Raw genomic sequence first — 17,506 nt, forward strand, 5'->3', positions numbered from 1 at the left:
GCAGTTACTGGTCCCACCAACCTGCAGTGTCTATTTGTTGTTTATTGTTGCTGTTCTTTTCTCTCTGCTCTATCCACTCACCCCAACCAGCCTTTCAGCATGGTACCTTCACCACAGTTTAGCACAGGTGTATTGTCTGTGGGAAGCTCCAATATGTGTAATCTGTAACCTCTTCTTCAGCATCTAACAAAGAAACTTTGTTAGCTCACAGGTGTGTTTGACATTTGAACTCTACAATGGAGTTGATGACAAGCATACTTCTCTCTGTGTTCATTCCTCAGTACTGACAGACTTCATGGGATTGGATTTTCTTTTTTCCCCTGTAATGTGCACTTCCCTGTGTGATTGCAGGCGTGTAGTGTAGAGTGTGTGTGCTGAAGCTGAATGTCAGACCTGCCAGCTGTAGAGTTTGAATCGCAGGCCCAGCTGTCTGTAGTCAATGACTGTGTTTCCTCTCATATGCTTTTGGGCCCAGATACAGTCTGACAAAGCTTCCTCCAACCTGGAAAGAGAGTTATGTAGAAAGCCAAGAACCATGTACTGTAGTTAAATACAGGTCTATATCAAAGAACCCTCCTGTTTTCCATCAGACTACACTGACTTTTCTTTAACTTCTAGCCTGTAGGTGTGATCATAAGCCTGACTGTTCAGTTCAGTTCAGTGTCCAAAGGAATTATGTCACAAACTGGATCTTTCACCAGCCTCTGCAGGCATAACTGGCAATTACAGAATGACCGTGCACTGATTTTCCCTTCACTTTTAAAAACATCACCTTTATCTGTGACATACTCGAACATAGTTATGTCATTGTAGTTTAAAATGTTACATTGTCACTCTTCAATGTAGTGTAGACAGTAAGTCAGTATTTTGGATGGCGTGCTGCTTCATACCTGTCAACCTGCATCATCACTGCTGCTCTCTGAAAGAAGCCAACAGCAAGACGTTCATCCTTGGCAATGGTGAGATCTAAAGCCTAGCCATCACAGGGGAAAATATAAGTTTAGGCTGGACACTGAAGTATGACAATATACTTCCATTTTGCATTCCCTTCCATTACAGTGTCGGTATTCAGCAATGGTGATATCTACATTGATGCATTATGAAATGTATCTGAGACATGTCCAGTAATTTTCTTAAAAGGCAGGTCTTGCTGGTTGAGCTCTGACATTCCAGTAGTAAGATACTCTATCCAATAACTGCACTAATGATTTATCACAGATATCAGGTCCTTAAATCTATGTAAGGTATTGGAGCCAAGAAAATCTAGATCTGGATAAAGCTGAACAGGTCTGGTATAGGTTGGGGTAAAAAACAATGATGGTGCAAAGACTACAGACTTAGCCATAATTACCTGTGATAAGGACATGATAAATTAATGGTAATAGACTAATAATAGTATGTACTTTATCTCTTTTAAAAACATTTGTTCACTTTTGTTTTATAAGTTAGCAATAGTAAAGTTTCTATTGCACATATCAAATATGAATGGGCTGAATTATTTTGATTGCTATAATTTGCAAAACTACAGGCAAAAGTTGTTTTGTGCATCTATGACTGTCTAGTCTCAGCTGAGAGTTTAATGATATAGCATTGTATTTGGCTATTATGTAGGCTAAAGTACCAGATCTGCCCATATAATGTACAAGTCCCTTCCCACAGTGTATACATACATACAAAACATTAAAGGCAAAAATTCTTCCACTTATGACAAACCTGGTTTCTGCTTCTCAGTTCCCGGCTTTCTGTGATGTCTAACTTTTGAATTTCATTATATAAAGCTATGCAATCTTCCCTTAACCTTCTGAAGAATATTGTTACAGTCCATTCAGTTTGGAGTTTTTAGGATACCAAATCCACACACACAATCTCCTCAGAAAGTAGCCTTTCAGCTGGCATTAATCAGAAAACAACTTACACACTCCAGTCTCTAGATAATGCAGCACATTTAACAAAACCTAATGCAGATAAATTTTAAATGTTCTTTCACACAAATGATTTTAAAACTTTATCCATTTCTGTTAACGCACTGATTTTATCAACCTTTATGACACCACAAACAGAGGAACTCATCACCCCTGAAAATGTTTTCATCCACTAGTAGATTAAAAAATGTGTGTGTGTATGTGCCTTACCCCAAAACGCATGTCTTTAGACAATGGAAGGAAGCTGGAATACCAAGAGAAACCCTATGCAGTGATCAAGTGAACTCCACACAGACCCACAGGCCCAGTATGCTGGAGTTCTTTTCATAAATTACTTATATCTCGTCATAACTACTGTATCTGTATAAAGCAGTAAAAGATTTATTAATCATTTATTAAGCCTTTAGTTATAATTCAAAAATTCTTATAAGATGCTTTTAAGCTTCATCAATTGTACTGAAAGTTGTAATTGTGGTGTCTGAGGTAGTTTGAATGACGTCCTTTCACAGTATTGGATTTTCAGGTTCAACCCATAATCCTTCAACACACACAACACAGAGACCTTCAGGGCCTGCTCCAGCTGTCCCAGAGCCAGATGAGCTGAGGCAGCGTTGAACAGAGTACGAGTTGTAGGCTCCCTTATCTGCTCAAGTTTAGCCAGGGCTCCTTGCCAGTCCTGGGTATCCACAGCCTGCACTGATTCATCCCACAGCTGCAGTAACTCAGTGTACAGCATTCTGAAAACAAAATTAAGGCTAAAATAACTATACAACACAGTATGTTTGATTTTTGTTTAGCTATGTACCAAAAATCTTGGAGAGTGCAAATGATTTTCACATCAGGCTGTGTATTTCTAAATTTCTAACAGTGCTATTTCGGACATAAAAGTAAAACTCTTTCAGTTTTATGCTTAAGTGCAAACTTAAAAAGCTATTCATCAAGTTAAATTGAATTGAATTAAATTGAAGAGAACGCCAGAGGTCTGTGAAGTGGTGTCAGTGTAGATTCTGGAAAACTGTAATCAGACACAGGGCTCACGAGTGATAGCACAAGGGCCAGTGATCTTGATGAATGTATTAGCTAAGGCTAGTGAAGTTTCTACATTAAAATTAAATATCAAAAGTAAGTAGTGGTAGTACTCATTATTTAAAATAGTCTCCTGTGCTATTTCATTGTAGTTGAAAATATGAAAGGTTATCATTACTGATCTATTACCATGTAGGCAAGATTTTACAGCTGGTCTAAGTTAAGGTTCACATACTGTAAAATTGAATAAGGTGATTTTTTGATAAAACATTGTATTTACAGTAATTACAGCTGTCTGCTAAATGCAACAGTGTATACAAAGTAAAAACTAAACATTTCCTTCTAAAACTTTGTGGTGTAGAAATACAACATGAAATGGCCAGACCTACCAAAAGAAAATAAGTGTAAATTTAAATTACATACTTTGACAAAGATAGAAGAGAGAGTAGAAAAAGATTTGGATGGATGGGAAAGGCACTAAAAATTTTTTAAAAGGAGCAACCAACAGAGAAATTGCATTGATGTTAATCTGAAACACTCTGCACAATTTTTACTGGAATACTTCCTTGTACATTACCTAGCACATTTCACGCATGTTATTCAGTTCATACACACTGAGTCATTTATAAGTGAAAGTTAATAAATGTTCTACATGTACATTCAGGCTGCTTACCTTTTGTTCCTGAATGGGAGGCTGGTGAGAGTTCATTCAGTGTTCTGCTCCGGACTCAGCGTCTGCTGCCGTTCACACTGTGCCAACAGGGAAGTGCGAGTGAGTGAAAAAGGCCTCCTCCAGCATCTCCACCCTACTGCTACAAGGAAGTCCTCCATCCACATTCCCCAGATAGAATCCACAGACACATACAGGCTCTGGAATTCACTTGTCATTGTGGCACGTAAGGATGACAACTGTAACATTTAATTAAATTCAATAACTGAATTAAGTCAAACTTACCTTGTACTGATCTAGGAATTTATTGCAATTATTCCCACTATATCTGCGAAAGTGTAATAACAGAAAAGCAAACTATCACCTACATTTTCTAAAATTTCTGTTATCCTTTGTGGTAACCCCCCATGACTGTAAGCAAAAATAAAGCATCAAGAGCACAAACTTTATGACAGTAAAATCCTCTATTATTGGTGTAGTAATAGCAGTCCAAATTATACTGAGTCATACATTGTAGCAAAACTGTAGTTACTGTCTGGAGTTTACATCATAGAATTGCTGATTAGTACTGAATGCAATCTATTCATAGTGAACTTTGACCTCACTTAAGAAATGTGTCAGAGAAGGAAGTCAGGAGAAAATGGCTCTGCTTTCCAGAAATCACTGCTCCTCAGTTCTGAGATAGTACTGGTGGATAGATATAGAAATGGTCTAAATGTTTAGACAACGATTTGTTATTTTCAAAACTTAACCTACTGGGCCAACCTGTTGTACAGGTTGTGTTCAGCTGCTGAGGTGCAGTACTCCAGCCACTGTGAACAAAAAGCAGAATTAATGTTTAGATTATTTTGTGAGAGTAACATTTGTATCACTGCCACCCTGCCCATCACAGAAATTTCACAAAGTGCAGCACAGCACGATTACCTATTCAAAATAAATTTAGATCTTGTTCTTCCATTGCTATGCTATGTCAGATGAAAATAATGTCTGACAAAACAATCTATTTTTTACCAGCTCAGCAGACATTCCTGCAGTCACTTATTTTTATTACAAAACCTAGACCCATAGTCTCTTCTACTTAATACATAACCCGAGGCAGATGGCCGGCCAAACTGAGCCCGGTTCTGCTGGAAGTTTTTCCTTCCATTAAAGGGAGTTTTTCCTCTCCACTGTCACCAAGTGCTTGCTCATAGGGAATTTGTTGCGTTTTTAGTTTCAGGAAAGTGTCTTGAGATGATTTGTATTGTGATTTGACGCTATACAAATAAAATTGAATTGAACTGAATTGAATTGAACAACCCGTGGTGGCCTCTACCACAGCAGTCCCCCTCCCTTACGGTGCTACTGAACTAATTACATAGCACATATACAAATACACACTGGAACTACTAACTTAACCCTAAATCAACATTCTGTCACTTCACTACATAACTAATAATTAGAACGCTGACAATAATAGCACTAATAACATGCAAAACACAAAAAATGAACAATTTCCCCCTACCAATAGTCCTTTGCGCCAGGCGCCCCCGATGGCCGCTTCAATATATTCCTCCACTTGCTGAAGCCGTTTGCTTACTGCATCTATATAAAAGTTACATTTCCAGAACCTAATATTTTTTTGGTTTTCATCTTTAGCTGTTGCCACAATGCACTGATACAAATGTTACTCTTACAAAAGAAGCTAAACATTGGTTCTGCTTTTTGATTAGATTCTCTTTTCTCTTTTACTGTTTTAAACTGCCTACTAAAAATTGTAGATGTTACGAGGTGCACCTAAACACAACAGAGAACATGACATAAGTCATGTGACACAGGCGATTATCGCAGGCATGGTGGAGACTAATAAAGAGAATTCGTTATTCTGAATTTCTCAGCAATATGAGTAAGACGGGAGCTTTGTTCGCGCTAACACTAACTCTGCTGTTGACTGAGGGGCTCTGCCGTTTGCCATACGGTTATTTTCAGGTAAGGTTGTATTCGGTGTTTCTAAAATTTCATTTCTGTTACGTTCTGCATAGTGATAGGTAAACTGAAGGTCTGAAGGTTGGGGTAAAAAGGTAGAAGATAGCCTGACTATAGTGATACGTTCTGTCATTGTATGTACTGTAGGGTGTTCAAATTACCATGCCATATTAAGTTTCTATTTTTTGATATAGTTTGGTTGTATTTAATTTTACAGTCAATTGAACATAATGGATTCAAGACAGAGCCCCAGTTCCAAGAGAAGTATTTCAACCAGACTCTAGATCATTTCAACTTTAACGGTATTGGGAACAGGACATTCAGTCAGCGTTATCTGATCACAGGTAACACCAATTTCCTCTTAGTGGTATGACAAAGTATGTGAGCACGACTCATTACGATTTGTGTTTCTCTCTCTTTTAGATAAGTACTGGAAGAAAGGCTCTGGTCCTATTTTCTTTTACACAGGTAATGAGGGAAACATCTGGGCCTTTGCCCTCAACTCTGGATTCATCACAGAGCTGGCTGCTGAGCAGGGTGCACTGGTCATATTTGCTGAACATGTAAGAAATGCAGACATTTCTACCATTTCCGTCTAAAAGTAAACTGTCATGGCTGAGTAGAATTAGCCAATCATGTGAAAGAGTGTATTAAAGTGATTTTTCCACTTAACATCCATTTAGTTTACCCCTACAAAACGTAGTCATCTGATGTCAGAGAAATACAGTGATAATTTCAGTGATTTTCATGGAATCTCCCAACCAAGTTTTTTTTTGTTCATAGTCATAATACACATAGGGAAAAAGGTCTTTTCATCATTAAATACATGGGAGGTGTACCTATTACAAACAAAATAGAAATCTGCAGCACTGAGGAGTGGAAGACCTGAAAGCTGAAATCAGTGAAGTTTGGAATCATCTTTACTTGTTCCTAATTCAAATCAAATTTTGCCATATTTTGAATGTTGAAGTTGGATTTACTTTGTTAAATTTTAAAAAGAGGTAAAAAGACGAGATGAGTTTAATTCTCAATCTGTCAGTGCTCATGATACACAGCCTTACTTCAGGATTTAGGCTGCCATTATTTTGGATTGTTCTTACTGCCAACAGACCAAAAACCAAGAATGTGATACTCAGCTCTAAGTCTGTTGGTCCCTTCTGTAGACATATTTTTTTTAAAACAATCCAGAAGTACAGAGTTAAGAATTGAAGTTACTCCCTAAGGCGACTGGTGATTGTAGATTTGAGTCCAAATTCTTGTGTGGATATACATGGTTAAAGGATTTTGTTTTTGTTACTAAAATGGGAGGAGCCAGTGCTTTTATTGGGGAATACTTTTACTGGTGGATTAATCAATATGATTTATGATTTATTTATTTAAACTGGGACAATACATATTAATAAACATGAACACTATAAGTCATGTAAATATGCCAGATTTAGCCATACAAGCTAATTTTCATCTGCTGTCCCACGGCAGGTTGGTGTTAAATTGACATAAACATTTCACAAAAATTCAAACATACATAGAAAAGATGTAAAAAAAAAACACAAAACATTAAACATGATTAATCAAGCACTCATGCAAATGTGCACAGATAACATAGAGGAGAAACATCACATTTGCACAATGACACATCACCACAACTTTGGGCTCGAGTACTGACATTGACTTTCAGATGGATGTATTCTAGCAAAGGAGGTGGAGCCAGACCATGAAGAATCTTATATACCAGCACAATGTCATGAAATGTAATCATATTCTCCCAGCTGAGAAAATAATATTTGGAGAGAATGTGACAGTAATGAAAAGATCATATATGGTGTTTTAGTAAATATTTATGCAGCATTTGTTTTTCACTTAGGCAGCCAAAAGTCAAAAAGTTTTATTCTGCTCACAATTGTACTGTAAGACTGCTGACAGTGGAAGATTTTGATTCACTTCACAGAGGTACTATGGCAGATCGCTGCCGTTTGGCAAAGACTCCTTCAGAATCCCTCAGGTCAGCCTGCTGACAGTGGAGCAGGCCCTCGCCGACTACAGTGTCATGATCACTGAGCTGAAAGGGCAGCTGGGAGCTGCAGATTGTCCTGTCATCGTTTTCGGTGGCAGGTAAGATCTGTTCACAGTGCTTTTGTGTCGTCCACGTCTGTGACTTGCTGTAGTATTTCTGTTTTTTTTTATTTTTATTTTTTATTTCAGCTGGTTCTTTACTTGAAACTTGATTATATGTTATTCTTTTTATGTGCCCTTGAAAAACTAATCTCATCAAAAGTGATAAATATACTAGAGTTAAGTTTAGTGGACAACTTTGACCCTGCTGCTTTCTTCTGTTTAAGCCATGCTGCACAAATCAGTTTTATGGAAAAGATGCATAAATGCATGCACCTGGTATTAACTACCATATTTTAGCTTCTGAATAGATGTTATGTATTGACTCTTCCAAAAAATTGAAAATGTTTTATATCACTATTCCTAATAATCTGGCAGTTGGTGTACTGGGATGAATCCGCTCATTATTTTCTCAGTCCGTTATTTTGTCAGTAGTTAGTTTCAAAATGTGAGAAAATGTCTATGATTCTTTTTCCAGTTAAATGGCTTGTTTATATATTTTAAAGATGTTAAAATCTTAGATATGACATAAATTATCATATCAACTGTGTAATCAGCAAATCATGTCTGTGCACAGTATACACACCTTTATTCAATGGGCCACACTTTTACAAAAGAACTTCTTCAAGTTAAACATGAAAATATAGTTGTTCAGAAAATTTTGATCCTATCCTTCAGACACATCCAGGTTGGTGTGTGGTGGTAAATCAGACGCCAACTCTAACAAACCAGACATAACAAAGAGTGTGGGGTTTCAGAAGTCCTTTTAATACTTATGCTTTCACTCTTACCTCTGTGACACATTCCCCTTTGCTTTCAGTAATCTGATGGTAGTCTGGTAGTTAGTGCAGTTCCTCTCTTCACTGCAGTTACGGTGGAATGCTGTCAGTCTATATGAGACTCAAGTATCCTAACATCGTGACTGGAGCTCTGGCTGCCAGTGCCCCCATACTATCAACTGCAGGGCTGGGAGACTCTAGGCAGTTTTTCCAAGATGTCACAGCTGTAAGTCCCTGCATGCACCTAAGAAGGGTTCTAACATGTGCTGAGATTATCCAAGGATTTTTTTTTTCAATCTCATACTGTCACACTATAAATAATAATGTGTAAACTTACAGAAACATGCAGGTTGATCATTTTTATTTGTGTTTGAAAGGATTTTCAGAGTGTTAGGCCTGCCTGCTCAGAAGCTGTGAGAGGAGCATTCAGTCAGCTGAAAGAATTAGCTAAACGCCAAGGTAATTCTGTATGATAATGTTCTTTGTGATGAGAAGATAGTCTTAGTTGTATGTAGAGAACTGACACAAGAACTGTTAGATTATATTGCATTGTTAAGGCAGCAGTACAGCCTATAAACAACAGAGATTTTTCATTTATAAGTAGAGCCATAGGACTTAACATGATCATGGAGCTGTGAGGGAATTCAAACCTACTCTTTTTGTTACTACCAGATTATAGTCGCATCCAGTCAGAGTTTGCTCTGTGTAAGCGTCCAACTTCTGCTCAAGACATCCACCAGCTGAATGGCCTGCTGAGGAATGCCTTCACACTGATGGCCATGCTGGATTACCCCTACAGCACTCAATTCATGGGTAACATGCCCGCCAACCCTGTCAAGGTACAAGTGGTCTGAAGGATTATTATTTTTATTATTATTATAAGTCTAAAATGCATCACATGTACTCAAACTATTCTGAAAACACAACAAAATCTTTTCAAGTAGAGAAATATGTAAACAAAACTTTGAAGCAATAGCTTCTTCAATATGGCTGCACAAATAAAAATGAATCCAGCTGCTAAACCACTCGGCTGTAACATAGTATATACTCTAGCAATAAGTAACAAAAAAATGTCAGTAAAACTTTTTGACAAATCATTACTGAACTTGTTTATAGAGTTTAAATGTGTAAAATGTCCTACTCACTACATTTGTCTTTTGTCAAAAAACAAGAATTTATTATTATTATTTATTATATATATATATATATGTCCTGTGCAATTTGAATGTATAAAGAGTCCTTTAATACATTCATGTATCCTTATTAAAGGCTTAAGTTACTGTATGTGTTTAAGTGAAACAATTACTATTAGATTTTTTTAAGTTCTTAATTATTAAGAACTCCAGTACTGATTGACTAATGATTACTGTCCCCAATTGGTGTTGTTATGCAGTGTGGGGAAATGAGCTCTAAGATTTTAGAAGTATATATCAATTTATAACACAGGTAGGTTGTGGGATAGTCTGGTATTTTATTATAGTCAATAAAAGGGAAACAATAAGCAAAAATGAGGATAGAAGAGAAGATATGACCAGAGTGACCAGAGCTTGAAGCATGCAGTGGTGGATAACATGAATTTGCTTTCCAGGTGGCCTGTGAAACCATGCTGAGTGGATACGACCTGCTTGCTAATCTCAGGAACACTGCAGGTAATAGACCTCTTCCAAAGCAGCATAGAATTTTGTGTGCATCATCTGAGGAAATAGCTCCTATAAAATTATCATTAGCACAAAATGACAACTGTCATTAAACTGGAATCTTTTATAGATATTGCTGAAAGAATGTAGGGGTTGTAAGTAAGCCCTTGCGATGATTACAGTATTTTAAGGCAGTATTTACACTAGAGGGCTGTGGCCAGCTTCATGTTTCCAAGCTTACATACAGATGTACACCGATCAGCTATAACATTATGACCACCTGCCTAACACAGTATACACAGGAGTCAATGAAGCAGTAGGTTAGCACTTGTGTCACTTTGCAGCTCACTGTGCATCTTCTGTGAATGTTTGCTTTCATAGTTATACTGTTAGGAAGATCCCACATTCATCTACCATTTAGTGAAAAACATCAAAAGCAGTGGAAACCGCAATCATGAGGATAAATTCAACATTCTCCCCACTCTAGTTGTGATATCGCCACTACAGCCACTGAATGTTTCTCTTTATCCATCCAGCCGTCTTCTTCTGCTTATTCAGGGCCGGGTCGCAGGGGCAGTAGCCTAAACAGGGATGCCCAGACTTCCTTTTCCTTCAGTTCTTGTGGGGGGAACCCGAGATAGAGACCAGTGTGCATTGTTTTTATTTTTATTACAACAAAGGTTCAAATAAAATGGAATTTAAAAAAAAAAAAAAAAAAAGTATAAATGAAATTTGAAAGTTTAATCAACAGTAGGTTAACCTCATCATCAGTGAGCCTTGGATATCCATGACCCTGTTGTCTGTTCACTGTTGGTCCTTCCTTAGACAACTTTTGGTCGACACTAACCGCTGCAGACCAGGAACACCCAACAAGAGCTGCAGTTTTGGAAGATGCTCTGACCCAGTTATCTAGCCACCACACTTTTGCCCCTGTCAGAGCCACTCACATCCTTACACTTTCCAGTTTTTCCTGCTTCCAATGCATCAACTTTGAGGACTTAATGTTCACATGCTGCTTAATATACCCAACATGCTGGGAGGTGCCACAGTGAAAGATAATCAGTGTTATTCACTTTATCTGTCAGTGATCATAATGTTATGGCAGATTGGTGTATATTCTGATGTTCTTGGAGCATACAGCCAATAGCATTTGCCAATCACTATCGAAAAAGATGTCTTCTATTGACATTAGCAAACTCATAGTCAGACTGTTGCTTCAGAAGGTATTCAGACCGCTACACAGCATGCACACTGTGTTGTAGGTTTAATTTGAAATTGATCAGTCTATACCAAATAACCCATAATGACAAGGTGAAAAAAGAGTTTATTGCCAAGTATGTTGGACTTGCAAGGAATTTGTGGCTCTGTCTCTATGTGCTTTGTCATAAATCAATATAAACCACTCAAAAATGAAGGGAACACTTAATCATCACAGTATAACACCAAGTGATTTATACTTCAGCGATATCAGTCTGCATTTAGGAAGCACAAGTGATTGTGAATCAGTTTCACCTGTTTTGGTGCAACTGAAAGTGACAACAGGTGCAATAGAGAGACAAAAGCAAGACAACCCCTTATAAGGGATGGGAATGGTTTTACATGTGATGTTCTTCTCGTCACTGATTCTTCTCAGGTTTTGTGTTTTGCTAGTGTCTTTGTCACTACTGGTAATATGAGACAGTACCTGCACCCTTATCAGGTTGCACTGGTAGTCCAATTACTCTAATGGCACATCCATATGTGCAGTTACAAGAAGGTTTGCTGTATCTTCCAGCAGTTTTAGGAGCATGGAGGAGATACCAGGAGACCAGCTGTTATGCAAGGAGAGCTGGACCTCCATCAGGCTATTGGTGTTCATGATTCTGACCAGACTGTCAGAAACAGACTCCATCAGTTTGGTAGTGGGTCAGTGGGACCTGGGTTCGTCCTGGTGCAGGACGCTGCTCGGCCTCATGTGGCCAGAGTGTGTAGGCAGGTCCTGAATAATGAAGGCATTGATGTCACTGACTGGTCCTCATGTTCCTCTGACCCTGATGCATCTGATACCAACCAGTACCACCACAGACCATTAAGGGGCTCACTAATGCCCTGATTCAGGTCTGGGAGGAAGACGCCCCAGGAAATCATCTGCTGACTCATCAGGATCATACCCACATATTGTTGGGAGTGCATACAGCCATGAAAAAGAGGGGGCATACACACTTCTGAGTCACTTTATGAGTTTACTGTGAAGAAATTCTCATAGTTGAGATGAGCCTGTGATTTAGATTTTTCACTTTGATTGTCATTATTATTGTGAATACAGCCCTCTAGGATTAGATTATGATTATTTTGGTTTCTATTGACTGTTATGTCATTTCATCCTAAAGAGTTCCAAACTGAAGAATTTATTCATCATGTATTCCAACATGTGATTTAAGTGTTCTCTTCATTTTTTAACCAGTATATACAAGACATCAAAACACAAAAAATAAATAAGTAGAAAAGAAGTATTAAGAATTGTGCAAGTTCTCCCACTTAAAAAGATGAGAGAGGCCTGTAATTTTCATCATAGGTATACCTCAACTATGAGAGACAAAATGAGAAAAAAAATCCAGAAAATCACATTGTCTGATTTTTAAAGAATTTATTTGCAAATTATGGTGGAAAATAAGCCTGAAATACAGTATAACACTCCTATAACCACACATTGTATTAACTTTTGATTATTGCATTCTGCAGGGATTGTATACAATGCTACAGGGGAGCTGACCTGTTTTGACCTGTACAGTCTGTATTTGGAGTGTGCTGATCCCACTGGGTGTGGACTGGGATTTGACAGCCTGGCTTGGGACTACCAGGTATTCTCAGCATTCACTGATACCTAATGCATGTACAGTGGGTACGGAAAGTATTCAGACCCCTTTAAATTTTTCACTCTTTGTGTCATTGCAGCCATTTGCCAAAATCACAAAAGTTCATTTTATTTCTCATTAATGTACACTCAGCACCCCATCTTGACAGAAAAAACCAGAAATGTAGAAATTTTTGCAAATTTATTAAAAAAGAAAAACTGAAATATCACATGGTCATAAGTATTCAGACCCTTTGCAGTGACACTCATATTTAACTCACATGCTGTCCATTTCTTCTGATCCTCTTTGAGATGGTTCTGCTTCTTCATTGGAGTCCAGCTGTGTTTAATTAAACTGATTGCACTTGATTAGGAAAGGAACACACCTGTCTATATAAGACCTTACAGCTCACAGTGCATGTCAGAGCAAATGAGAATCATGAGGTCGAAAGAACTGCCCAAGGAGCTCAGAGACAGAATTGTGGCAAGGCACAGATCTGGCCAAGGTTACAAAAGAATTTCTGCAGCACTCAAGGTTCCTAAGAGCACAGTGGCCTCCATAATCCTCAAATGGAAAAAGTTTGGGACGACCAGAACTCTTCCTAGACCTGGCCGTCCAGCCAAACTGAGCAATCGTGGGAGAAGAGCCTTGGTGAGAGAGGTAAAGAAGAACCCAAAGATCACTGTGGCTGAGCTCCAGAGATGCAGTAGGGAGATGGGAGAAAGTTCCACAAAGTCAACTATCACTGCAGCCCTCCACCAGTCGGGGCTTTATGGCAGAGTGGCCCGACGCAAGCCTCTCCTCAGTGCAAGACACATGAAAGCCCGCATAGAGTTTGCCAAAAAACACATGAAGGACTCCCAGACTATGAGAAATAAGATTCTTTGGTCTGATGAGACCAAGATTGAACTTTTTGGCATTAATTCTAAGCGGTATGTGTGGAGAAAACCAGGCACTGCTCATCACCTGCCCAATACAATCCCTACAGTGAAACATGGTGGTGGGAGCATCATGTTGTGGGGGTGTTTTTCAGCTGCAGGGACAGGACGACTGGTTGCAACTGAAGGAAAGATGAATGCGGCCAAGTACAGAGATATCCTGGAAGAAAACCTCTTCCAGAGTGCTCAGGACCTCAGATTGGGCCGAAGGTTCACCTTTCAACAGGACAATGACCCTAAGCACACAGCTAAAATAACAAAGGAGTGGCTTCAGAACAACTCTGTGACCGTTCTTGACTGGCCCAGCCAGAGCCCTGACCTAAACCCATTTGAGCATCTCTGGAGAGACCTGAAAATGGCTGTCCACCAACGTTCACCATCCAACCTGACAGAACTGGAGAGGATCTACAAGGAAGAATGGCAGAGGATCCCCAAATCCAGGTGTGAAAAACTTGTTGCATCATTCCCAAGAAGACTCATGGCTGTACTAGCTCAAAAGGGTGCTTCTACTCAATACTGAGCACAGGGTCTGAATACTTATGACCATGTGATATTTCAGTTTTTCTTTTTTAATAAATTTGCAAAAATTTCTACATTTCTGTTTTTTTCTGTCAAGATGGGGTGCTGAGTGTACATTAATGAGAAATAAAATGAACTTTTTTGATTTTGGCAAATGGCAGCAATGACGCAAAGAGTGAAAAATTTAAAGGGGTCTGAATACTTTCCGTACCCACTGTATGTAGTCAGATTGGAATTGCTGTATAGGATCCTATCAGTTAACTCAGGAGTTGTTAGGAACTGAGGTAAAGTGTGTTGCTGTGAGTGCACTGAAAGCTGGTAGTAAGTTTTTGCACCCACCTGAGTCTGTTGGTAACAGTACTAATGTAGATTTAGTCATACAAATACAAGCACAAAAACCTTTAGTGACATGTGCTGCATACAGTACCTTTTATACACATCACAGCCAAACTGGGGAGACCCCCGTCATAACTCCTTAACAGGAAACCTACAACTTTCAGACCAGTGGATAGTTACATTTTGATTTGATTTTGTTCATACTTGAATGAATGACTGAATGAGATAACAGCAGAAACATTTGAAATGAAAGAGACTGTAATAAAGCTTTATTTTAACAATTGATTCTAACACTTCTTCTGCTTCTATTCTTGCTGCAGGCATGCACAGAGATCAATCTGTGCTTCGAGAGCAATGGTGTGACAGACATGTTTCCTCCCATGCCCTTCACTGAGAGTGACCGTAAGCAGTACTGCTACAAACGCTGGGCCGTGGTTCCACGACCAGGCTGGCTCAAAATTCAGTTCTGGGGTGATGGTGAGCACTTTATAATAATGCACAAACCAGACTGTGGCATCTAGAGGTCTAGAGGTCTGTTGCTGTTCTTTTCTCTCTCCTCTATCCACTCACCCCAACCGGTCGAGGCAGATGGCCGCCCAAACTGAGCCGGTTCTGCTGGAGGTTTTTTCTTCCGTTAAAGGGAGTTTTTCCTCTCCACTGTCGCCAAGTGCTTGTTCATAAGGGAATTGTTGGGTTTTTAGTTTTAGTTTTTGTAAAGTGCCTTGAGATGATTTGTATTGTGATTTGGCGCTATACAAATAAAATTGAATTGAATTGAATTGAATTAATTTCAAAAGAAATACATCAGATGTATTTCTGCTAAGTGCCACAGTACTAAAAGCCTTTTAACACTGGAAACATGAGGGGCTCATCTCTAGTACACACTTGGTTAATGAAGTGCAAATATTTCACATGACTGAGCAAAGCTGAGATGGTTTATTGAATTAGTTCATTTTCACATAAACAAATCAGTAGGATCAACCCTACGGCATTTCCAGTCAGTTGAGAGTACATTGTTGGCGTACTGGACACAGCACATTTTAAGTGGTTTCTGTTTATTTCTCAAAATTATTCATAAAACAATTGTCAACCAAATATTAACTACATCTGTTAAGTATACACAAAGTCACATATGAATATCATTCTACATTATCAATCTCTTTATAGCATATTTCTCTATTTGGTTTTCTTTTTTGCTTGTCAAATTAGAGAACTTGTTTTCTAAATTTGATCATGTGTCATCTAAGTGTTTTAATTTGGAGTGCGTTAAGGCATCGAAAGGTTCACTTATAGCTAACAACTATTTGTTACTGTTGGTCATAAAACAGAGTGAAGCTTTAAAGTCTTAAAATATGGTCTGATATGAATTGTGGAATACACTTACTTCTGACAACCGTTATTAACCATTAAACAGTATTAGGTGGTGCGTTGTACTGGTCTCCTGGCATTTATCACACATGGGACACAAAATGACAGCATCTACAGGCCTGGATAGAGACTTTTAGTTCAAGTGCTACACAAATAATATAATGCGTTTTTAATTGTTAAAGTCAAAAAATGTATCGAACTATTACTGTGTGCTCTGTGAAGGATTATGAACTTATTGCAAAGAGGGAGTGTCTCTGTGTCCACTGTAAATCTAAGTTTAATATGTATGTACATAGTTTTTTTTTTCTCATTTCTAATGAGCTGTCTTCTGGTGTGCAGCCCTCTCCTCAGCCAGCAACATTATTTTCTCTAATGGAGATCTGGATCCATGGGCAAATGGAGGGGTAAGAGATTAAACTCTGTACACTTCAGTGAATTGTGAAGTCACTGTTTTGAGTCTGGGTTTATCAGCATTCTGCTGTTTAGGTGCGCCAATCATTGAGCTCATCACTGATGGCTATCAACATCCTTGGAGGAGCCCATCACCTGGATCTGAGGTGCAGCAGGCTGTTATTGGCTTCAAGCTGTTGGATAGTCATCTTTCGAACTTATAAAGCAAAACCTAACAACACTTCTTTGTTGTTTTATACAGGGAATCTAATGAGGCTGATCCAGAGTCAGTAATCACTGCCAGGAAGACAGAAGCACACATCATCGCAAAGTGGGTGAAGATGGAGAGGAACAGACTGAAGCAGTTCCATTAAAGTGCAACTTCAGACTTGATTTATGTAAAAACATTTATTTCCTGTCATTTCCAAGACATGTATAACTCATGTTCACTTCAAAACTACATTGAGCCTTTTTGTTGTACGGAAAGTACTTAAGTTAGTGACTCCCCTGCTTTCTGCAAGTTAACCTTAATATCCACTTGCATAATGATTTGCTTGGCTTTGGCTCGATTTAGTAGTGTGTCGACTCTGTCCAGTACTGTCTCACAATGTAATGCACATCAGGAGTTGTTACCAAACTGTACACAGTCAGTGAGATTTCAGTTTCAGGTTGTTGCCACTTCATTTTCTTGACTGACTGATCGGTGGGTACAAACACAAGACAATGTCAAATCAATAGCTCAGACAAACAGAAGTCAATGATTTTTGTCTTAAAAATCTTTAATTTTTACATTTTATGCTAAATTAAAGCAGATTCAGTGTTGGTTATACACCAGCAATACATTTTGTATGTTTGAGAGATTTTGAAATAAAGGCAACAGACAACACAGTCTTTGAAAAATGTAAGGATCCCAATTACTAATATTAAAAAAACATTAAGTGTCCCATAGAGTCTGGTACATCAAAACCTCAGTACAGCTGAACATACTCCACAAAGGACCAAAATGATGG

At 38.5% G+C, this 17,506-nt stretch overlaps 2 protein-coding genes across 6 annotated transcripts in view; one reads left to right on the forward strand and one right to left on the reverse strand.

The window, feature by feature from the left end:
• The window catches only part of noxa1 (NADPH oxidase activator 1), a 39,071-nt gene extending 33,702 nt beyond the window's left edge, over window positions 1–5,369 (reverse strand). Inside the window, exons 1-7 of one of the 3 annotated variants that reach the window (XM_026311817.2) lie at window positions 5,123–5,369; window positions 4,375–4,430; window positions 3,904–3,946; window positions 3,622–3,698; window positions 2,485–2,659; window positions 891–973; window positions 394–502 (exon numbers count right to left, since the gene is read on the reverse strand). In XM_026311817.2, the coding sequence (XP_026167602.1) occupies window positions 394–502; window positions 891–973; window positions 2,485–2,658 (366 nt within the window). In that variant the 5' untranslated portion in view covers window position 2,659; window positions 3,622–3,698; window positions 3,904–3,946; window positions 4,375–4,430; window positions 5,123–5,369. Of the gene's footprint in view, window positions 1–393; window positions 503–890; window positions 974–2,484; window positions 2,660–3,621; window positions 3,699–3,903; window positions 3,947–4,223; window positions 4,289–4,374; window positions 4,431–5,122 lie in introns of those variants that run through there. The other 2 variants (XM_026311809.2, XM_026311827.1) reach the window with 2 other exon arrangements.
• A 34-nt stretch (window positions 5,370–5,403) lies between these two features.
• On the forward strand, window positions 5,404–17,440 carry dpp7 (dipeptidyl-peptidase 7). Of its 3 annotated transcripts, none has more exons than XM_026311840.2 (13): window positions 5,404–5,586; window positions 5,801–5,927; window positions 6,007–6,146; window positions 7,532–7,695; window positions 8,565–8,700; window positions 8,852–8,933; window positions 9,147–9,313; window positions 10,063–10,123; window positions 12,833–12,951; window positions 15,059–15,215; window positions 16,428–16,510; window positions 16,593–16,663; window positions 16,759–17,440. In XM_026311840.2, the coding sequence occupies exons 1-13, from the start codon at window positions 5,500–5,502 to the stop codon at window positions 16,868–16,870; spliced, it is 1,506 nt and encodes a 501-aa protein (XP_026167625.1). In that variant the 5' UTR covers window positions 5,404–5,499; the 3' UTR covers window positions 16,871–17,440. The 3 variants fall into 3 exon arrangements, with proteins under 3 accessions (XP_026167625.1, XP_026167631.1, XP_026167639.1); XM_026311846.2 differs by having other exon boundaries at window positions 16,446–16,510; XM_026311854.2 differs by lacking the exons at window positions 16,428–16,510; window positions 16,593–16,663.
• The last annotated feature ends 66 nt before the right edge of the window (window positions 17,441–17,506 follow it).

Source organism: Mastacembelus armatus, unplaced genomic scaffold (genome assembly GCF_900324485.2).
Source record: "Mastacembelus armatus unplaced genomic scaffold, fMasArm1.2, whole genome shotgun sequence".
Classification (NCBI taxonomy): Eukaryota; Metazoa; Chordata; class Actinopteri; order Synbranchiformes; family Mastacembelidae; genus Mastacembelus; species Mastacembelus armatus.